Source organism: Cyclopterus lumpus, chromosome 16 (genome assembly GCF_009769545.1).
Source record: "Cyclopterus lumpus isolate fCycLum1 chromosome 16, fCycLum1.pri, whole genome shotgun sequence".
In the NCBI taxonomy this organism is placed as follows: Eukaryota; Metazoa; Chordata; class Actinopteri; order Perciformes; family Cyclopteridae; genus Cyclopterus; species Cyclopterus lumpus.
Window position 1 is genome coordinate 13738667 of NC_046981.1, and position 24084 is coordinate 13762750.

Genomic DNA, 24084 nt, shown 5'->3' on the forward strand with positions numbered 1-24084 from the left:
TGAGACGCGTACGGTCACGGTGTGTAAGAGACAGGTATAGCACACAGCAGAAAATGAGTTCCCTTACCTCTGCACCGTGAACGCCCACTCATATGCGTGCACACACACACACACACACCTGGGTTGGGTGTCGGGAATGAAAGTCCACACGCACAGTAGAACTAGCCGATCTCGTTCAATGTGGAGACGGTGAAGCTCTATACAGCTTATCTCGTTACTCCCCAAAATTAAATTAACAAACAGGCTAAAAAAAGTCACGAGATAATCAAAATGAAGACACACACACACACACACTACAAGGCCGTAAAGTCACCCTCTCCACACCACCTCCCTCCTCCTAAACACACACACACACACACACACACACACACACACACACACACACACACACACACACACACACACACACACACACACACACACACACACACACACACACACACACACACACACACACACACACACACACACACACACACACACACACACACACACACACACACACACACACACACACACACACAGAGGTACCGTAGGTATTATATTTAGCTTGAGATGTGAAGTGCAGTTCGACCGCTCCAAGCTGAGCACAAACTTAAAGAGGATGTGCAAACATGGCTTTCATGTGCAATGGTAGAATATACCCAAAGCGAGTTTCACCTCTCTGTAAAAGTGATTTATTTAATCTGGCTAAATTGTTGGCAATGTTGGCGGCAGTAGTCTCATAATCTACTTATTAATATACTTTAAAGTAGCAATACCTCAAGGTAAACATCATCACAAGTACAATTCCTGCATTTAAAACTTTACAGTACAAACAAAGAATTAGCAGCAAAAGGAGAGAAAAAAAGAACAAGAAAACATGCTCATCGTCAGCTATTGGTGTCATATTATTGATTATTGATTGCTGAAATATTGCTGTGTGTGAAGCCTTTTAAGTTGAAGCTAGTCCAAACAAAGATACCGTATCAACTGTTGGCCAGTTTAATATTAACAGTGCATTATATCTAATAAAATGATCATATATTGATATTGATATGAAAAACCGTAATCTCGAGCCGTCCTTATTGGAGTGAGGTATAAAGTCAAATATTTGCTTCTCAAGTATCATCACAACATGTTAATGCAGTAAATGTACTGGCTTTCCATTAATGTCTTGTTTAAACCGGTCTGATCCAGTTTCCTGGCCTGCTGGATGTCACTTTAGACATGCTGCCATGTTTCCGGACCTCTTATCATAACGGGCCAAAAATACAAACGCCACAGCTAATAATCACAGTTTCATATGACGCAAGTAAAAGACAGATGTCCCTATTAGTTATTAAACGTGTACTGATCCACTCAGAATTAACTATTACCTGTCTGAGACACTTATCACATTTTACTGATTAACTCGCTTTCCGTGTATCGCTGTCAATGCATTCATTCTTCCTCTCCATACTTTGTATTATATCAGGAGAAAACATATGTTTCTACATTGGATTCCATGTGTTGTATGACTTAAGAGGTGCAGGGATTTGTAGAAAGCATGAAACCTCTTTAGTCGAGCCAAAGCATGACACTAAGGCAATGCCAGAGGCTGAGGGGTTTCATCCCTGATAACCAATGGTACGGCTGGGGGAAGGGCAAGAGGGCAGTAATGGCACCAAGGGATAAAGTGTGAAGGCTAATAGGGGAGGAAGATAGCAGGAAGAGGGGGAACACAGGCATACAATGGGAAGGTTGGAGGAGAAGGACAATTAGAGCGATGAAGTGAGTGTGTGAGGGATTGTTTAGGTTGAATGAGAGAGCACGAGGAGGAAGAGCCATGGAGGGGAAACGGATGAAAGAACAAGGGGGAGGAGTCAGAAAAGCTTTTCTTGTTTAACCGCCACTCAAGTCTGAAAAACTGGCGTAGGCTGAAATAAACACGGTTAGCGACTATACTATTTAACATGCCAGGGAGAACAAAAGACATAAAGTCACGTCAAATGCAGTACGCCACAATAAGCACGATGTCCGACTGCAGTCGCAGTTTGGCAAAATGCGAGCCAGCGTGCTTTTTAGACTACTCTGACCCACAATCCTTTGCACAGCGGAAGGTGCGTCACATCAGCATGAAAAGCTGAGAGAGCGCAGACAGCCTGGCGACAACTCATTGATAGGATGCAGGAGAGTCAAAGTTCAAGGCTCAAAGTTATGAGAAAGTGGTGTCATGGCTGTCCCGACCGTGCGCTCGGTCAGGCCGCTGCAGGACGAGCTCAAAGAAAAAACGTGCCACGCAATTTAGAGCGTGGCCTCAACGTCTGAGAGGCCGTCCTTCGACTCGAACGCGCAGCGCTCATCGTGTTCGTTCAGCGTGCAGAGTTGCACACATTTACACCATAACAAAGTACCGATGGGATGTCTTGAGATCGGCAGCTCCCCAGTTAGGAGGACACAGCTATTACAATTCATCACCCAGGTATGAATGTGTGTGTGTGTGTGTGTGTGTGTGTGTGTGTGTGTGTGTGTGTGTGTGTGCCATGTTTCACGGCAATCCAATCTTCAAGATATTTCAATGAAGAATATACAAGAGAGGAAAAGTCATGAGGATCACCAAAGTCAGCAAGCACTTTGACATGTTTGTGGCTCTGGGGGGGGGGGGGGACCAGGAGCTCCCCAAAGTTGGTACTTTCCACTGTGGGGAGAAAATATTAGTCGTCTTGTGCTTCCAGTGTCATTGTTGGTGCATTAAGCACTAATGATTAAGGGAGTTGCCCACACACAGGTCTCGTTACCTGTCTCCATAGACAACGCTGATTCAATAAGTCTTCGTCTGGTGTGTTTCAGTTGACTGGAAGTAAAATAATTCAATTACATCCCACTGCTTCTAAAGGATCAACCGCTCCATTACATTTAAATTGCGCAACGGCAACTAGCTGGAAACACAGTTTTTTTGACAGCTGATCATTTTGGTCTCGACGATTCAATGTGTATACTTCATTACATTTGATGAACCTTGCAACACTAATCTGCTGCAAGTGAAAGCTAGTTGGAGATATCCTACAATCAATGTTCTCCAGTCTGTCACTGCCCAGAGCCCGAAGGGAAGGGAAACGTGTTCCAGTCAAGTGCTTGTGTTTACAGTAAATCCAACACAACGTGAAGCTCAGCAAAAGGTCACAGAGTGCAAAGTTGGCTCATCTAATCGTTGGAGATGGCGCACGCTGAGGAGGACCCGAGTGAGCCAGGCCGCTCCGTTGGGGGGGGTTCAAACACGGCTCGGCCAGTTTCGGACACCTCGGCTTGGCCTTTCTTTTGGAGGTTTCCCCTCCCTCCACAGACAGATAGGGGCAGACCGCGGGAGAGATGACGAAGGAGCGCAGAGCTGCAAGCACACACGCTGCCTCCTATCTCAGCCTGTCACCGTGTCAACTATCTCCACAGCCAGTCGGTGTCACACTGCCGTCTCCCTCTGCCACTCCTTTGTTCTGGGCTGAAGAAAGCACAGGCCGCGGCATCAAAGTGTGAATGACTTGAAAGCTCTGATCTGCGCGCACACACACACACACACACACACACCAGTCAGTTCGGCTGGCTTTGTAGACTGCATCTGTTCCGTGCCCTGTCATCCTCCCTTTGCACCCCACCCTCGGTGACAGGTGGAGGGGATTCAGACCCACAAGCTATGGAGACACACACACACACAAGTCACTGACACATGGTTGGTGTTTCGCACACACACACACACACACACCTGCTGTACAGTGCCCTGTGGTGCCAGGCAGGCTGAGCGGCACGTCGCATGTTTACACCACCTGCTCTCCGGCCAAGCAGAGGCTGAGGGATTAGTGCCGACAGCAACACACACACAGTAGACAGATGTACATGAAGGCATTAAACCATCCAGGAAGTCATCGGGGTCAAACATATTCATCCTCGCAGAGACGCACACAGAAACAAACCCATCCATCAATCAGCTTTGACCCGCCCACTGGGACAGTGTGTAACAGGCTTTTTGTAGCGGAGGCCTTTTCTCCCTGCCAGACTTGTGAAGCAGGGCAGCGACTCAGCTCTGCTAAAACAACACTGACCTCCTTGGCCTCAGACTAATTTCTAAAAACATTCTTGCCGACTCGGGCTGACCCAAACGGCACCGACACGCCACGGGAGCATCTCCTTTGTTGGTTTGACCGCTGGCTTGTACAGTAAGACTTGAATATGGCTTAAGTTTGGCTGCAGGACAAGAATAAATACCCAACCTCGCTACCATCAGTTAAGAAAAAAGTGATGCAAAACTGAATGGCTATGGATGTTGTGAAAGGCAGTACAAATTGAATAGAAACAACAGATCACGGTTTTGGTAAGAAAGTAGTTTATGAGAAACGCATTGTCTCAGCCAGGAGCCCGTTCTGTGGGATCAGTGCCAGCTTTTCCAAAGAAACCAGTTAATTCAATATGCCAGAGACTGGGAATGCTGGGAAACTTTCTGAGGTGTCTTGTCTTCTGGGGAAAACTTGCCAGAGGGCATGAAGCTGTGGGTTGACAGTGTGTGTGTGTGTGTGAGAGAGAGAGAGAGAGAGAGAGTTTGTACGAGCTCTCCTGATAGTGGTTCTATTTTAGAGACTTGTGCTGCAGACATTTCTTAGTTATCTACGGTTTCCAGCCCCGAGGAGGTGAGAGGCAGGTCCGCATCCATTCTCAGTGTGATCAAGCTGAGCTGCCAAAAAACCCAGAGCACGAGTAGGTGCAGCCAGCCAGCCTGGGAGAGACACACACACACACACACACACACACACACGACAAACCACTTGGATGTGCATTTGTTAAAGTGGAAATTGTTCCACAGCATTAATTGCCATAGTGCAGCCTGCTGATAATTACGCAGCACACAATAACAAAGCTGTGCAAAAACAAGTTGACTGACGGGAGCTGAAATCACATTAATACAGAATATGGCTGCAGGAAGGAAACATGCGATGCGCACACGTGCAGTCGAAACAGTGAACACACCCTGTAGACCTCTTGTGGTGGATTCCACACATTTCTCTCCGCCACTCAAGGACATGTTTATCCTTCCCCTCTCTTCCAAATTAAAGGGCAGAAGAAGAAGAGGGATCATCAAGAGGAGAAAAGGGGAGGGGGTGAGGGATGGGCCGGGAGAAGAGGCAGAGACTATGGGCTCAGGTGTTCAGGAACATCTGCTTTACAAATGAAAATAAATAAGGGAGCGGACAGACAAGAGATGGAGACGTGAGAGCGGGGGGGTGTATACAAAAAAAAAAAAAGACCGGAGATTAATATTTCTGAGAGATGTGCAGAGTAATTGGACGTTATGGTGATTGACACGAAGAGGAGACAGCCGTGTGCAGAGTTGGTGGAGCAGCTCACCTCTCTGCATCGTGTGTACCGTACACACAGACACACACAGTGGATGACAGACTGGCAAACACAGCAGGCTGGTCATCCAGCGATCTGCAACACACGATATGGAGCAACACAGGACCGAGTAGAAGCTCTCACAAACAAACAAACAAACACACACACACACAGTAGCTGCTTGGTAAACAATGCCTTGCGGTTATTGTTCTTCAAAATGTAACATGTATCAAGTCCACGATATAAAAGCAATCCGTATTACAACAAAGGGGACACAAACACTGCCCCCCCCCCCCCCCCCCACCCACCCACCCCCTCTTCTCATTTGATTGTGCTTGTAGTTTTGGTTTCCCCAAGGTTAGCCGAGGAACACAACAAAGGCGGCGCTTAAAGCTCCAATTGCCCAAATTGAAAATGAGAGAAAACAGATTGGATGTTTTACAGTCAATTGGCCTTACGTTTCTCTGGAAAGCTCCCGAAGCTGCTACGATAAACAGAATTTGAAGAGTTGTATTTGGCGCATAACGAAGCTAAATACATTTTGGGGGGGGGGAAAGAAACTGCCAATGGCAGAAATTCAACTACGCACCAGTCTTATCTATAATAACCGACTCCTACTATTCCTTGGAAACAGGCCAGTGCAATTAGATCAAGAAGTGCTCCTGCTTAGTACACAAGGAGGCCATTACCCCAAAGTGCACATATATTATTTATATATATATATATATATATATATATAGAATATATATATTCATGATGGATATTCTATAGGTTTTGGCACCATCTACAGGATATCAGATGCACCGGCAAATTAAATCAGACACTCACCGATTGATCTTTACACATTGGAACATGCAAGTGCATCTACTTAAAAGCACAATACATTATATTCACTCGAGAACTGAAAACCAATATTTAACAGGCATTTTAGAAAAGATTTCTAGATTAAACTCTTATGCTTCTTTAATGAGACAAATTAAGTTCCTGAAGTAGCAGTCACAGCCTCCTGGTTATGAGCAACACTGCACTCAGTGACATCGTTTTCTAAATAGACAAGTTATCTTGTCAGTGATGGTGAAAATAGTAAAAAAAGTAGTTTGTTAAATGCCATTATTGTCAAGTTGATTAAAGAACCTGATGTTTGCAGTTTCTGCCTCTAGGTGGCACTGTGGCCCTGAATTAAACTGCTAAATCATGACATCATTCCTTACCAGCTATTGTACCAACAACTTTATTAGGTGAACTATTTTCCTTGGTTGTCATGGTATCACACATCAATCTGTAAACCACATCTGATACATAAACCCAGTGGCAGGCAGGGCAAAAGATTAATATGGAAGCTGTGTGTATTGTGACAGGTCTGGCCACTCATGAGGCTGAATGTATTGGCTGACTGAAAGGCTTTCCAGGAGCTGTTCAACCCGCTTAATGAACTGCACCCTGGAGAGCTTTGCTGCGTAGATACGAGGACCTGAAGCTACAACCAGTGGTCCTTCTGCCCTTTAGCCTACATGACATTAGCTGGCCGGGTTTAACATAAACGGGTGGTTTGAACCACGCAGACCGACCCCGATTGAGGATAATGTGATGCAGTTGCTTGCTTCCTCTATCCAGCTCAATTCAAAGTGTTCATACTTTAGTGAAAAATGGCTCATTAGCTCAACCATCTTCACCTTTTAAATGTCTCTCTCGCAGGTAAAAATTGGCTCAACTCAAACATCACCGAGAAATATGAGGCCTCAGACCCAACAGTACTTCAAAAATACTCATCAGCCCATTAATGCCTGCAGGTTCATCTTCATTGTTTGCATGCATTGACAACAAGGAGCACACAGTGTTTGACTTTCTCCAAAAAAGATTTATTGAACAGCTTTCTTGTTTGCGGCTGAGACCTGTGGAAAGACATAAAAACAAGATGAGGGAAAATTCATGAATTTAGTCCAAGAGCAGACAAGGTGTTGCAGTGCCTTTGAAAACTTTTGTCATCTTCAAAACAAAATCCAATTACTTGCTTTTTTTGGACACACACACACTTTAAGTACTTTAATGGTTCATCATTCTGCCATAGTTAGAGCAAACTACTTAATCTCATTTCTATCAATCGCGATCCCATCTGCTTAATATTCCCTCTTTTTTTTAACTTATAATTTTCTTACCACAATATTGAGTTTGAAGAGGAAATGGGCAACTTAAGGAAGTAAGATGCTATCAAAATGCAATTTCATGGGGACTTGAGCTTGGGGACAGTTACGAGAAGCGACTGTTTTCTGTAGTCTCCTGAAATGACATGCAGACACCTCGCTTTCAAAAGCTTGATCTCTTAAAAAGCCATCAGAAACTACAACAGAAGGGGGCTTCATGAGGCGGCAGCAGAGCCACATCAACATGCTTTGTGGCAGTTTGTGCAGGAGGTAGGCGGGCTGGGCCCAGGTCTGCTCATCTGCATACTGCTCATTAGCATGGGTAAACAAGGAGAAAACTGGTGCCATATGGCAAACTTGCCATGCATGAAATTTCCTCCACATGTTTATCCCCTTTACCCTTGGATTATCACAACATGGCTGCCATGGCTGATTTTGTCAAACCCCGCAGCGATTTCTTTAAGTGACGGCGAACAAACAATGCCAGTATCGTGCCACACAACACATAACTCACTTGGCTGGCAGAGGAAAAATTGCCCACGGACAAGTGGTTTAAAAAGCCTTACATGCCGAAGTAACACTGGCTGTGTAATCCCATAACAGACAAGGTGTCACATCGAAAGGGGTGGCATTTGTGTGATCACACACACTCTTACGGCACCGCCCGGAGTGAGTTAGTTGACATAAAACTCCAGTGTGACAATCACCAAAAACAACAGTTACCTGGCCAGAATCAGGCTGCGAGGATATTCATTCAACAGGTCGGGAGCGTGATACGAGAGCATTTAAATTCTAGCAGTAGGTTAGACCATGCTGTGGCATACATACTTAAACTCCACAGCACAATGGTCACAATTCAAAGCGGTGGCAAGTCAAATTCCCGTCGTGTTTTTTATTTTTGAGACAGTAAGAAACAAATATAGGCTAAAAAATAGGAACAGAGAAGACGAATATCATCTTTACTAGTCCCACAGATCTCAGCTGCATTTAGAAAATGCCCTTACTGTAACCGTCATCACTTTGGCTAAGGCCACAATCAGACTACACATAATTCGTTCGACAGAACCAAGTTAATCTCTTAAATGTACTGAATGAGGGTTAGTGTGGCTTTTTTGCAACCGTATCAGTGGCGATATCGCTCATTAGAAATCTTAGATGAGTAAATTGATTTTTACCATTTCAGATACACTGAGTGACATCGTGCTTGGGTAATGAACGTCGTATTAAACTAGATTCTACACCCCTCCCATTGTTTGCCGTCAACCTGTATTTAATTGTCAGTCATGCTCAGTTTGTATGGCATATTAACATTTTTGTTAAACTATACTTGTGTATTACAGGAAATGTTCAAGACACACTACTGTATGCATAAATGGACATACACATTCAAGCGTTTTGGGTACACTCTATAATAGCATTAATTACTCACTTATGTACTTTGCTCAGTACACTGCATCGGTGGATCAACGCAATGGTACAAGGCACTTAAATTAATTAATAATCTATGACATGCAAAATTACCAGTAGTTTCTTTTGTTAACAGGAACAATTATGCCTGCATTTAGGATTTGGCATAGACTTTCCAAGATCAAAGTAGTCACATAATTTAGTTACTTTTCTTTTTTAAAGTTCAACCTAATTATTGAAGAATGGTTAGTTTCTCACCTGGCCAGCAATTCTATCGAGGTCCCTGGTTCCCTGGGCGGTAAGCCTGCGACCACTGAGAAATAGAGAACCACAAAAATTGCAGGAAAATTACAAAATGAAGGAACATAATAGAATACTTCAACCTATACAACTTGGTCAAAAATGTATTTAAAAATGCTTACACCTTCAATAACACCACATTGTCCACAGTATTAAAGTCAGGAAAAGACACATATCGATATATACCATCTATACACGTTGGCAGAAATTACTCAACTTGAAATGAAGGCAATTAAAAAAAAAAGGGAAACTAATTGTCCTGCCCATTTTGACTGAATAAAGACCAAGCCAATCAATCCCGTTAGTGAGATTACATCTTTATTGCAGAATCACAGAGAAATATATAAGCTTATGAAATTAGAAAAGCCAGTCGTCAGCATTACAATAATGGTCTGTTTTGAAACTGTAAATCGTAGTATTGCCAGAATGAGCGACTGCATGTGTAAAGCAGGGTTTTAACTACTTCATGCCCACATTAGCCCAAGAAAAACACACCGCGCACGTCCAACTATTATATACTAAATGTATTAAATTATACATACTAACTGACAACTATTTTAATAATCGATTCATCTGTTGATCATGCGGATTTATCATGCGGATTAAAAAAATGTTGTATAACACCCTTACGAGAAAAAGAAAAAAGGTTTTATGCACGGTTACAGGTAAATTAAAAACTAACAGCCTTTGAGACATGCCCACAGTCTGTCGTGCATCATAACGTAACCCAGCTTATATTCACTTAATTAGCAACCATTATTATAATTGTTAAATGAAACTGATTCATTGTACCAGCCCCAATTAGAAACTGTATTGCCGTGTGTTGGCTTGGTAATGCACATAAAACCCACAACAACTTTTCATGTCTAGTTTTTAATGTAAGACCATATCTCGTGGCTCCAACAAATAGAGGTACCCACCCATTGGGATCCTTCTCAACCATCTTGAGCAGCTCCAGGGCCTGCAGCACCTTACGAGCTACGTTCTTGGATCCTACACTGTAATGGGCAGGGCACACACCGTTCCTCTGGCGACTTCCATAGATCTTGGTCATGGAACCAACACCAGCACCTCCACGGAGGTACAGATGGCGAACTGTGGATGCTGTGGGAGCAGAGGGGGTGGGTGTTATGATGCAGCATTAGTAACAGTTAACTCTTCCCTCAATATGGTAAAAGAAAGGTATTTGGATAAATAGATATGCAACCGTAGTAAAATAAAATATGCAAGAAAAATAGTGCATATTTCATGAGCAAGGCATTAGAGGATAAATATAAACAAACTTGTACACCACCAAGCAGTGAGTCTTAACTGTCAGCCAAACTAAGGGTTTGAATCTCTCGGCAACTCATGAGTTGCCACCGAGGGCCACGATGCAATTATTAAATGATTATCGATGCATCTGGAAGCATCAAAAAAATATCAACTTTATATATCTGAAATATTTTTTTTCATGACTTAACACTGCATATTTGTAATGAATCATAAACAGATGTTTTTTGACTTCAATATATATTCTTAAGTTACATTACAAAGAGAAGTTTTCTGCATAGAGTCATAATCATTCGAGAAAATCGTGATGCATCCTAAAATTTTCAAAATGCAGCCAATTAGGGGGCAGCGTCAGCTTCAAACACCAGCATGTGAATGAAATGCATTGCTATACGGAATAAATATTTGTTGATGCCAACTTGCAATATTACTAAAAATAAAACTTTGTCCTAGTATCAAGAGATAAAATAGACAGAGGGATAAATAAGCAAATCTTTGACTTACCGGCTCTGATGTAGAACCAGTTCTCATCACTTGGGGCCAGCTCCTTGTGCTTGCCCAGCTTGACGAGGTCCACCCAGTCAGGCACCTTCAGCTTTCCTGACCTGGAGACAGAAGGGAAGTGTCAGCATGTACTAAACGACAAAAGGACTGGCTATGGAGCTCTCAACATACGCAGGGGAAGCATAGAGAAACTGTTACTCAAGTTGAACACTACGCTTGTTACTGTAAGTGCAATTAAACCGTTGCCAGTATAAAGCCAATAGTTTATCAAATCACAATTTAATAAGCATAAACATGAAGTAACATTATAATCTGCTGTGCCTGCAGTCTTTCAATCAGAGCCATGTTAACGCACGCATCGCACCCTAGCTAGTTATTTTGCTGAGTTGCCTCTTAGTGCATGCCATTTTATAGACAGGCTTCCAGTGAAATATTGAGTTTATATAATGACTATATAATGCTGATGTAAATATTACTGTTGCGGCTCTAGATATTATATTCAGCCAAGTTGGTCAAAATATTAAATTCTAATATGGTTCTGAATATGAAGACAACCAGGCTGAAATAGGAAATGCACATCCAATGTGCACACTTCATTAGTTTATTTAACACAAATGTATTTCCATTACAATATTGATCCATGTTATAGATTTCAATTAATTCCGACAGGCTGAGAAACTGTTGAAATGGCATACAACTAAACTTTTTCTAAAACTACCTAACTATAATAGGTTGCCCCAATGCCAATAATAAGTGTAAAAAACCACTGTACTCACTTCTTCAGGAAGGCCGACAGGGCCCGGACAAACTCCTGCTGGTTGACGTCTTTCACCGTGATACCCGGCATCTGAATAAGATGGGGGACACGTTTCAGTGATATAAAAACAGTACAAACACACTGGAACCGACATAGTTGGTTACTCCATCAGTAACGTAACACCGCTCCTCTTTAAGGGATGCTGTTCACCGTCCGGAAGAAATAACGTGCTCCAAGTTAAGTAGATATACAGAACATGCGAGAGGATTAACGACATCGGTTTCTCCGACGTTATCACATACGACTAAGATGTGTGGGCACGACTGACCCGCTTTGCTTAAATACTAACGTAAAGACTCAAATCGAAAATGCCAATTTAAGAATCCAACCTCAAACCAACACTTTAGAGCCGATACATGTGTTGGGGATGGGATCTTGGGGACACGCGTAGCCTGGAGTAGCGTCCACAAGCTAACGTTCACGGACCAGTTACGAGACGAGCCGCCCTTTAGTAGTCAATACTAGCCAATTCTTAACACTTCACCCTTCGAGTGATGTCTATTTCGGTAATGTGCACCCCAACTTTACATTTCGGCAAATAATACCAAGCTAAATGGGGACAGCTAGCCACTAGCTAGCAGGCCTCAACGCGGTAGCATGGGGGCAGCCATTACAAAAAGAGACACCGTATAACCGCATCATTCAAGTAAAATAGTTGCAAGAACAGATCAAAAACGTCTAACAACCTCGCGCGGCGCTCAACCAATTTGTTAAACTGTACCTCGTATCATATATTACCACGTTTCTAAGGAAACGCTTTAGTTTTTACGCAATTTAGTGTAATGTAACCGAGGAAGAAATCTAGCGCTTTACCTTGCTTGTGGACAGCGAAGGGAAGAGGGTGGAACGGGGTTTCCGACTGATGTTAAAACGGGCAAATCTCGTTTTATTACGCGAGACCAGAGCGTTGTTTATTGCATCGTTGCCGCTCTTCACATCAACCGAACACATCATTGTGAACGAGCGAGACTTCGAGAAGCACAGCAATTAAACATTAATTAAAATACAGCTTTTATTGTGTTATTACCTTCAATAGTTACATATCTATTTTTAGATATGCTCTTATAAAATAAGATGCAAGAAATGTATTTTGAGACACATTCTGGTAGTAGGTTATATTATATTTAAACTGAGGGTACACAGAGAGCAAACCTGTGTAATCTGTATTCCCCCTTCCTGTCCTCCTCACTTCCACAATCGACCAACACACATTATGTAGCTGTATTTAAAATTGCAGCAGGCAGAGGTTACTTTGTAATTCTCTGTATTTGATTGAAAAGTGGTGCCGTTGGGCTCAGTGTGCCGTGCCTGGAGCTTGACCCTGATGGCAGACCGTGGGAGAATGATTTGTAGTATGATGTGCTTGGGGGATTTTTGTTTAGATACATGCACATTCTCCAGGCCATAACTGTCAGGCCTGCAATTCAATGAATTACAGTTTGAGGACTCAAAATTAAATTCTTAACCAATTTTCAATGGAGTGGCTCCGGGCATTGTTTCTAGTTATCAGTAGAGTTTTATACGTTTGCTGCAGAGTATTATTAAATGATCTATAAGAGCACAGGGATAACGTGGATAATGTAAAGTATATAGCCTGAAGGTATATTGATTGAAGGCAAGCATTCCCCCTCTATGTATCCAAGAAATATAGTTCCTACACCGGTGTTGTCTGCTTATTTTGTTTCATGGAACGATGCCTAGATAAAACTGTAATGTTTTCCCTCATCTCCTGCTCAAACCGACTCCATCAAAAAGCAAATTGCCTTCGGAGTTAAGAGTTACCTCTTATTTTCCTTTGTTTCTCTTCCAATTAAGACGAACATGGAGGAATCAAAACATCGGAGGAAATGAGCAAACAATAAAACCTTTTCCTGCGTATTTTTCTCATATGTGCATATGTGCCCTATTTCCATATTCCCCAGCTGCCAGTGGTGCCGTTGCCCTTTGCACATCTACGATGGAAAGGGCAGCCATGTTCCAACATTGACACAATTGATATGTTTGCAGAGACAGGAAAAAGAGAGATAGAAGGCAGGTGGATAAGCAGAGGTTTATGAATCAGGTTTATACTCTGTCAGTGGGGGCAGACCATTTAGAGAGAGAGAGTGAGTGAGATCCTGGAGGGAAATAAAAAGGCAGCAAAATCATCCAGAGGATAGATTACAGAGCTTTGTATAAACTATCTGTGTCATCGTTGGGCTCCACAACAGGTAACTGCACCTTTTCATCCATAATTTGCTTCTTTGATATCACATCAAGATCCAGGCACCACTGACTTTTCAGCGCTCTATAACCTGTTACTGACCGTGCTGAAAGGCGCAGCCCTATATCTTGAATGTTGTTTCAAAGAGCTTGATTTATTAATTAAGGCAATTAATTACACCGGGCGTGACCAGCCACCAACTTGAATTGAAAACTCACACAAGGTGGATTAAACTCCATTAATTACTTCAGTAAATCAATTTCGCTGAGGCAACTTCAAGTGGTGAGACAGGGGACTACTGTGTAAAGCGTTTATTAAGTGGTATAAAGAGGTTATTTCAGCCAGTCACGATTATTATAGAAAAGGGACGACTCTTCTGAAAAGGTCAAACTAATTACGTGGAATGGACAGGTGTCATATTGCTCTGGCAAATCTGTTATTTCCATACTCACCCACTCTGCTTTACGTGAGAATATTTTGTTTGAAAATGCCCTAAAATTAGCTGTCAATCAATTTGCTGTAAATTACTCACTCGGGGGAGTGTGCACTTGTGTGATTGAGTGCAAGTGTTCAAGTGTTTACGCATAACTGCCAAGGCCTATTTGTGTTTCAGAGAGTATGAGTGTGGGAATGATGCACGGTGGGCCGGAGGGAGAACAGAGGCAAAAACAAAGACCAGTACAAGAGGAGAGAAAAGAGAGTGTTAACACTATGTTGCCACCCATTTTATAGGTTGTTGCTCTGTGTTTGCATGGTGCTCACACCCTCAGTGGAGAAGTTCTGTCAAGTCTGTTCTGGCCTGGCCTTTTCATTCTCCGGGCACGTTTACAGCTCTCCAATACCTATCAAAAATATCTACGCTCCCGCTGCCCGTCCCTCTGCCACAAGCATAAACTTTTATCACATTTTCTATCCTTCCACATCTGTGCTTTCTCCCTCTCTTGCGTGGTGTTTTTAATATTCTGTCCTACACCCCTATGTTTAACTTCAAATTTCCCCCTTTGTCACTCCGTTCTCATTTGTATTCCCTCTATTCTTTGTCCTTCTCTCAGTTTGACCATTCCTTTGACAATGCAAGTTAACGCTGCAGGGGCAATCTGCCGAAAGAGCCAAGTGGGAACATAGGGCAGGGGTGACAACTAAAGTGGGAGTGAACAAGGCTGCATTTGCATAAGCATCGATAGACTATCTTTGCTCTTTCACATCATTATCAGTAATGACATTTTAAACTGTATCCTTTGCATTTCTCAGACTCTGTCCCTCTCCCTTTTTTTTTTTTTTTTATCTCCCCCAGACATGGAATTCATGTGGCTGTACTCTCTGTGCCAGTGCATCCTATCAGTATCTGTCATCGCGGTGAGTGTAAGGCTGTGTATGGCTGTCAGGGGCAGTGGTACAGAGGCCGACGTCCAGGAGGGAGCCCCAGGGGCCAGGCTCCAACCCGGGAGTGTTTCATGCTCTCTGCGCCTGTGCTTGGGCTGGGTGGGTGCTGCAGGGGGTGCAGTCGGGGTCCCCGTGAACGTCTTGCTAAACCTGCGAACCCCACAGTGTCTGTACACCTGCGTAACCTTGGTGTGTTGCCCGCTGCTGGTCAGGCAGTTTACCATGTTCCTGTTAATGATCCTCACACTGGATGCCCACCTGCAGCATCACTTGGCAGACAGGTGAGTCTGGAAGAGGGTTAGATGAGTTTACGCAGGAGAAGAATAGGGATACAAATCAGTGCAATACAGATTAGATAGTAACTGTCAAATGATAAGATGGTACCAGTGTATACCTTCCATATAATACATACGATTGTTTTCTTTGAAATATATTAAAGCATTACATCCTGTAAATTACAATGGCACACAATGTTTTAATAGTATCTTCTCTATGTGTGGGTAAGGGTGAATATGTAGGTTAGCAAGAGTCAACACTTTCAAGCATGCTTTCAGCAATATAGCAAGAAAATGTATATGAAAAAAGCAGCAAACATGTCAAGATGTGCCCCTGTATGGCATGCTGTTTGATCGATATAGGCAGCTCAGTGATCGTACGGTAGCTTTTTATCACACACTGCTTACACTGCCTTCTGATAGAAACAGGGGTGAGAAATATATCAATAGGCTCTGAGGCACTTTGATATTTGATAGACAGTGACCTACAAATCCAGCCTTCAAGAGAGACAGTGTTATGTTTAAAAAAAAAGAAATTGGTCTTCAATTGCTTTGCACTAGTTACTGTAAGTAAGGTGGGAAGAAGCATTTCCGACATAAGTCAGACATATATATTTATTTTGGCATCGTGACATCTTGGTGTCATCGAGAAGCGAGTTTAATGCAGAAGCATAGAAACCGCTCGTGCTCATTTCTTCCTTTAATGTGTCAAAATCCACATGTTTGTGAATGCCAGGTACTCCTCAGTGATGACCCGTCAACGGGCTCTATGTGTGGTTCTGCTGTGCTGGGTGGGCTCCGTTCTGTCCTCCTTCGCCCAGTTCATCGGTTCGGACATCCTCGACACCTGGAGAAGTGGCAGGACTGATCCGGGCACAGATGGCCTCGGGCTGTATGACAACTGGACGACCTCTTCACCCCATCTTACCCCCTCCCCGCCCCCTAAGTACCACCATGACCTCAAGGTCATCGGGAAGAACCTTCCATACGGAGGCTTTCTGTCAAAGTTTTACGTGGAAGACATGCACAACTTCACCTACGCTGAGATTCACAGCAGCCACTGGGGAGTGTGTGCCCCTGACACCATCCTCAGTCCAGAGTTCCTTGTTTATGTCTATGGGATGACAGTGTTCATGCTCCCCTTGCTTTGCCTGCTGGTCATCTACCTTGACTTGCTGTGCATCAAGCCCAGGAAAACTCCTTTTAGTCATGCAGACCCCCCTAAACATGACTCCTACCAGGTCCGTTCCCTGGTTTTGTCCCTTTCCCTTTTAGTTCTGCTGTGCCTGCCACTCCACATTATCCACGCCCTCTTGCTTTTTACCCCCAATACCAATCTTCCTGCCTGGGCTCATGCAGTTGCCATGATCCTCTTCCAGCTGTACAGCCTCGTGCCCCAGATTCTCTTCACTCCTCCAAGGAAACACGTTGGGGAAGAAAGGTCATCCTATCCTCTTTCTGTTGCCCACCTTCCACCTCCAGTGGCGGCGTCCAGAGGGAAATCTGTCCGCATGGCCCTGTGTGAGGCTCCATGGTCTTCAGCCAAACACTCCCTGAAAGCCAAAGTGTTCCCAGAGGTCTGAATTCTTCATAGTAGAAGAAGTAGGCGGTTGTTTTCCACATGCACTTGTCATCATCTTCAAAACAATGTTCCTTCCGTGGTTTTTGTGCATGAGAATAAAGAAAGTGTTTGAAACAGCTTGTGGACTAAAGAAGAATAAATATAGCGTATTCCTGTTTGTTGTTGGCATGTTAACTAATCAGCAATCTTACGCGCATATGCCATGAATAACTTGTAAATGAAAAGGACAGTTAATTATCAGGTCCCACACTAAATGTCAGTGAGAAAATGAAGTCTCACGGTGATGACGACTATCCTGATCACAGATGTCTGTTTTCTTTGAACGCTCTTCCTATGGGACTTATTCTAAGCCTGTTCTAAGTCTCTGCTAAGCCAACCACCAGTGATGTATGAGTGACAGCGTTTAATTAAACATTCAGTCAAATGTGGTCCAGAGAGGACGCAGCAGCATCGTAGGGAAAACATCATTAACCTGGTTATGACACAATCTTCCTGGCTGTTTTGATTAAACTTGTAAATACAGTGTGATGCACATGTGTAATAAAAAGGCCTTGCTCACTCCAATTGGATTGTTCATCTTGAACAGAGAGCTCCATCTCTTTTTGCTTGAGACATTGACATGACATTTCCTCTTTCTTTCCACCCTGTTCCTCATGATCGTAGAGCAGCTCCTTGTCTCTTATTCCGCTTCTTCTTTTCGCTCCCTAACTCTCGGGGTTTGGAATCGTTGCTCGCAATTTTCATTTGTTGATCATTTCCCGACTCTTATTACAGATCTTGTGTCTATTTTCCATTTATTCTCACACTTGTCATGTTTTTTTCTGCTTTCCGACTCCTTTTTATGGGCTACAGTACAGAATGAGTACAGAATGTCCAGCAAAATAATAAAAAAAATAAAAAATCCCCGATAGAGAAATCTGGTAAAGGAAAAAAATAAAAAGATTTTCCCCAGCTTCCCTGGCATCTGCCCATTCAATTGTTCTCTCTGCTTCCTGATTGTGTTGGGCCTCAATCAATTCCTCATGCTATGCTGCCATGCTGCACACTCCCCCTCACCTCGCTTGGGTCAAAAAGACAAGACCGGTGAACGTAAGCTGCGTTCACCAGGGTCGATTTTACTGATGGAGGAGACTGTTTCTAATCCACCATGTAGCCAGCAGACACATAACGAGTTTGTGCTTTGAATGGACTGTGATAGCGTCTGCAACTCGTAGAAATGAAAGGGTCATAAACCGGGAATTATCTAACGTGAACCCGTTCCAGGACGTTAAATGGTGAAGCTAGCTTCAAGGAGCAACCACGTGAGTTATTCATAGACTTTGTGCTGTCATTATTGCTACATTCCCTGTATGTCATAAACTTGGGAGGAATAAGCAACTGTTCTGGCTCGTCCCAATCTGGCTCGTCCCAATCTGGCTCGTCCCAATCTTGTTCTTGCTTATGTCTATTGATTCGATAATCTCCATCTATGTTAGAGGTTTGTTTATCATTAGGTCTAGCAGCTGAATTGCATCATTGTTATGGTCAGATAATGGCCGTAATTCCCAGTATGCACCAGCAGTGACAGCATAAGTAATACCCTACAATACGTCCCGTGAAATAGGATTTGATTGACATTTTTCTTTGTAGAAAACACAGAAAAAGTGCTTGAACTAGAAAGTTCACTTTTCTGTTAAGTTGTTTTCTTCCTGTGAGGAGAAGCAGAAATAATATTAGCCTATAAAGCAGCCAACAACACAACAAGAGGATGGCACACGAAAACAACACGTGACACCTCTGTTTGAAGGACATACGCTTTTGAAGATATTTAAAAAGGGACACTATTCTGAATTTATTACTCATCGATTGGTCTGATAGCAGGCCCTTCCTGCGCTACCGTTGCGTCATCATAAACTGAAGAGATGTCTGGTTTGCGTGTGTGTACGTGTGTGTATTGTTTGTTGTCCGGAGTGTCAACCTGTGCTGGTAGCACCTGGCAAGTCCATTACTTTGATTGCCGTTTGACAATCTGTCTTTATGACAGGCGACCGTGGAGCCTCGCCATCGATGGAAGAGAAACACATCGATGTCACCCAGCGACCTCCGGCGGCTTTCAAATCTAGCCTGTGCACAGATGGACACGTTGAGTGCTTCCCGACAGAATCGGGTATTGATTGTGTGGAAGTTAACGGCAGAGTCGTATTTTTCTCTATGCATCCGACTCAACCCTCTTGTCACCCTTTCTTCCCCCCCACCCCCGCTATCTGTTCTTATGATTCATTAGCGGCGCCACAGAACCTCCCGATTTGTATATTCTATTTATTCTGAATGAGCTGCCAGTTACAACTGGCTCGATTTCCTTCATCTTTATCTTGCCTGCCATAACTCCACGATTCCCCCATTGACTGAATCATGTGCTCCGTCTCCTTCAAAAGCAGCACCTGCTGATTAACACAGTAAACACACCCAGAGGTTATTTTTGAATTCTTTTTAATTTTGTCGTGCTTTGTATCTTTCCCCTATAAAGAATAGTTAGCTATATATCAACAGTTACACATGGACTCTAAAATAAACAAGAGCGAAAGACAGGAGAAGAGACGACTAGGCACAGAAGACGAAGAGAGAGAAAGACTAGGAGAGAGAGGAAAAGGTAAGAGTGGAAAAAGACAGCAATTTCTCTACAGTAGAACCAAAAAGGAAGGGTACATTTCTTTAACATTTACAATTATAATAATAACAACGGCAATAATAATAATAACATTAACAACAATCATAATTGTTCAAATAATAATAATTAATAAAAAAACAGACCTCTTGTTTCTCATAAAGACAAATTACATATTTTTTTTAGATTATTTTCTTTATTTTCTTTAAAGATCACTGGACAGTGGTTTGTTCGGCTTTGCACCTCTATACGCTAATATTCTGTGTTAGTATATTTGCTTCATAATGCGTTTGAATAGTAAACATATTTTTTTAATATCTTAAAAGATTCATTTAATTTATGTTGCGGTTCTTTTTTATACAAATAAGGAGTTCAGAGATATGTATACTTGTTCTGTCAACATGTTTACTGTACGTATGCATGTGTGCATGTATCTGCATGTGTGGTAGCACTCAGAAAAAACATCCAACCATTTTATTTCCTCATTCATTTGCTCCCCTTGCCCTTCTTATTAAGACTTTTAAACCTTTTTTATCCTCTTAATGACATTCTAAAATAATTAAGCTCTTCTTTAATGTCTTAGCAAGTCATATTCCTTTCTTCCTTGTCGGGAACGCAGCCCAACAGTAATCCTTTCATTAATAGGAGCCAACAAAGGAGGAGCGACAGAGAGAAAGACAGATATAAAGGAGAGGGGAGAGGATGATAACAGGTGAACGGAGAGGAAGGAGGAGATGGAGAGCTAATTAAAAGAAAAAAGAACCATTCTCCTCACTGTTGCAGCGAGTGGAGATATAAATCATGAAAAGATGATTTATTTTCACAAATTATTGGAAGGCCACCATGCAGGGATAGCAAAAGTCTGGATACTGCCCGGGACTCTGGGCTAAAAGACTCCAGTGTTGTTTGAGCATTATAAATATGATGCTCTGTAATAAAGATGCTTTATCAATTTTCAAAATTTCAAACTTCTAGCTCTTCCCCCATCCCCTCTCACACGCTGCTCCACTGTCTCCATCAGTTATAGATTGAGCTTTGTGAAATAAATGGTTTTCTCCAGGCTTGGAATTATAGCAGTCATCTGCCCCTAATTCCCCTTCCACTTTGGCGGCTGCACAGGCAGAGTGCCGGTTTCCTTTGTGCTCGCCGCTTTCCTCTCGATCCAAAATAATTATGGCGTCATTTCGTTATTGTCTACATTCACCCTCAACCTCTTGCTCTGCATTTACCCCAGTTTCACCGACTTACAGTATATGGCACAGTCGTTAATAGCTGGTGGGTCTATAGGCTCTCTTTTTCTCAATCTGTCGCTGTGTGTGTGTGTGTGTGTGTGTGTGTGTGTGTGTGCCTGGAGGACGTGAAGTGGAATGGAGCGGGATAGATTGGCTGTGTGCAGTATCTGTATACAGTCGATTTCAGAAGGCCGCCTGTTATGGCGCTTTGTATAGAAGTGTGTGTTGTGTCTGTGTGTGTGTGTCGTGTGTGTCTACTGTATATAAGGTGAGACACAGGGAGAGGAAGGGATAGGGGGGATGAGGTCAGAAGAGGAGGGGATAGGGAGGGGGAGGGGCTACAGTAGGTACTCCTTCTTGCCCTGGCTGGCGTCGTTCCCATTGAGGAAAGCCTCCTGCACCTCACCATGTTCATCCAACCCACTGGCCTCATGGGTAAGATAGGAACCTGAATGAAAAGAGACAGAGAGAGAGAGAGAGACCAAGAGGGAGATTGGAGGGGGAAGGTTAGGTGGCAAAGCGTCATGATCACTGCAGCGCCATGCAGCATTATCAAACCAACCAGCGCTAATATTATTGAGTTCCATACCTGCGACTGATTAATTTATTAGTTAACTGATTGTTAGGTCAATACCAAGCAAGAATAGGCTCTCGTGTACGGTACGAGCCTTCCGGCGGAAATTAAAGGTAGGAGATGGATGTGTGAATAGAAGAGGCAGAAGAGGAGGGGCAGGTGGAGAGGATAATAGAGAATAGGAGACAGGGAGGGAGGAGAGATTGGCAGAAAAAGGACGGAGGGAAGGTTAGGCGCAAGAGAACATTGTCACGTTTGCGTCACTCACAAAACCCATCATCAAACCCATTTTAACATCTCCCAGGTGCCTCTGATTAATGATTCGGTGCAGTACAGGTTACTCAGAGAGCAAGAACTGTTCAAGCCTTCCTGCTTGAGTGTCCCTTCCCTCCAGGGGTGAGTGACACTCTAATTCTCCTTACGACGTTGACTGGCATGCTGCCAGCCACGGTGGGCCGAAGACAAAGCCCTAATGGCTCTGTCTCAACATGGCTTCGTTGTAATGGTCCTGTCTCTGTCCTGATTGGCAGTCAAGCCATCCTGAATGCTGATTGATGGCTCATCTGGCCATAGAGTAAGAAATAGGTTGCATTGTTGCTACACTGATCCTGGATCATTTATTGGCAGCTAGGGTGCACAGTCAAAGGCTGCCAAAACACGGGCACTTAAAAAGATAGGGACTGCAGGGAGGCTGCTTTTAATAGATGAGCCTTGATACACTAACATATAGTCATAAAACATGGGGACCACACCTACATTTCCCAACCCACCCAATCTCTTCTGCTATGCTGGCGAAGGTCGTCCATCATGGACAGTGCATCCCATCCTGTCTGCTTTGCACTGACAAGTTTTACAACTCATGTTAAAAGACTATTTTCAAGGAATCTGGGTGTTACGGGCCTGCAATGATTTCTTTTCACAGCTTGTTACACCAGAAAGCGGCGCAAATAAGAAAAGGCGCCTATGAAAGATGTGATAAAAATACTCTGATTGCCAGACATGTCCGCTGCTTGCGGAAGAAACGTCTGTGTGCGCGTGCGTTACCTTTCTGTCGAACGGAGCACCAGATGGTGACGATGAGGACACAGATGACGGTGAAAACCAGCAGGGCCAGAACGCCACCTATCACTGCATATGGTACTGCACTGTGAGTCTCCACCACCGCGCCGGGATCTGAGAAAGGAACACAAGAGACAAATAGTGGGTGTGGGTGAAGTTTAGGGGTATATCAAGGAGAATATGGATATAAAAGGAAAGAGAAGTGCAGGCAAAGAAATCAAGACAAAGAGAGAAATGGATAAAAAATTTAAGAAGAGAGATGTGTAGAAAAAGATATATACAAGTGAGAGAAAGAATGGACATTAAAACAACAGCGTGGGAGAGTACAGGGAGCAAGAGGAGAAAACCCAAGTCAATATCTTTCCGCCAACTTGCATTATCACCTTTCATCACCCCCCAATGCACAGAACGCCAGACAGTCCAAATGGGTGTGAAAAAGGTGCCGAAATGAGGAGAGTGAACGAAAGAATAACCTCTAAAAAGCCACTCCAGCCAAGCACCTGTCAAGACCACAATGCATTTTGAATGAGGGAAACTTTGAGTGTGTTCACACCCGGAGTTGTGTCAGCCCAGGGAAATGAAATCAACAACTGAGCGATAGAGAGAGAGAGACTGAGAGAGAGGAAAAGATAAAAAGGCAAGTTAATACAATACAATAATTCATACAATTGCAGCAGCGGTGAGGAATTATTCATGTCAACCTCACCTTTGACCAACTTGACACTGTCTTTAAGGAAAGTACAAACGAAAAATAGAGGAATAATGCAAGGGAGTGTAGATTATTTGATTATAACAGAAAAATCGACTACAATAAGTGAGTGATAATTATAGTAATAATTTAAGTCATTTATCAAGCATATATCCAGCTTCATAAATGAGGATTTACAGCTTTTTCTTAGTTATTTATCACTTTAAATTAAATAATTTGAACTTGGTTAATATAATAATAATCATTTGTTGGTCATACAAAACAACTGAAGACATCATCTGCGAGCTCTGGTAAATTGTGAGGACATTTTGAGAACTAAAAAAATTATCTGTTCAGTTGAAAAAAGAATCAACAGATTAACTGCAGCGCTAACATACAGTACAATGTACATTATAAAGCAGTGTTAAGACCTAGCATGTATCTGTGTACAGTTTCACCATTAAATACTGCCTGCAGGTGACATAGAAACAGAGAGTGTAGTAGGACAGTAATTTAGGTAATCTGTGTTGCTCTTTGAGTCTGTATTTATAGTATCTGAGTCGCTGACAATAACAAAATGTCTTTTTTGTGATGGGGCTGAGTGGGTGTAGTGTAAAAGCTGGAAAGGCCAAATAGGAAGCAAGGGCGTGGAGTTATTGATGC

At 43.0% G+C, this 24084-nt stretch overlaps 2 protein-coding genes across 3 annotated transcripts in view; both read right to left on the reverse strand.

Annotated features, from left to right (window-relative positions):
• Positions 1–7177: 7177 nt before the first annotated feature.
• On the reverse strand, positions 7178–12650 carry rps19 (ribosomal protein S19). The gene is made up of 6 exons (XM_034553928.1): positions 12595–12650; positions 11741–11811; positions 10965–11065; positions 10109–10292; positions 9147–9201; positions 7178–7232 (listed from the first exon to the last, which is right to left on the reverse strand). Exons 2-6 carry the CDS (start codon positions 11809–11811, stop codon positions 7200–7202), a joined length of 444 nt encoding a protein of 147 aa, XP_034409819.1. The 5' UTR covers positions 12595–12650; the 3' UTR covers positions 7178–7199.
• A 7034-nt stretch (positions 12651–19684) lies between these two features.
• cadm4 (cell adhesion molecule 4) overlaps positions 19685–24084 on the reverse strand; it is a 151393-nt gene continuing 146993 nt past the window's right edge. For both annotated transcript variants that reach the window (XM_034554196.1, XM_034554195.1), the window contains 2 exons: positions 22719–22847; positions 19685–21548 (listed from right to left, as the gene is read on the reverse strand). In XM_034554196.1, coding sequence (XP_034410087.1) covers positions 21439–21548; positions 22719–22847 — 239 coding nt within the window. In that variant the 3' untranslated portion in view covers positions 19685–21438. The remainder of the gene's footprint in view (positions 21549–22718; positions 22848–24084) is intronic.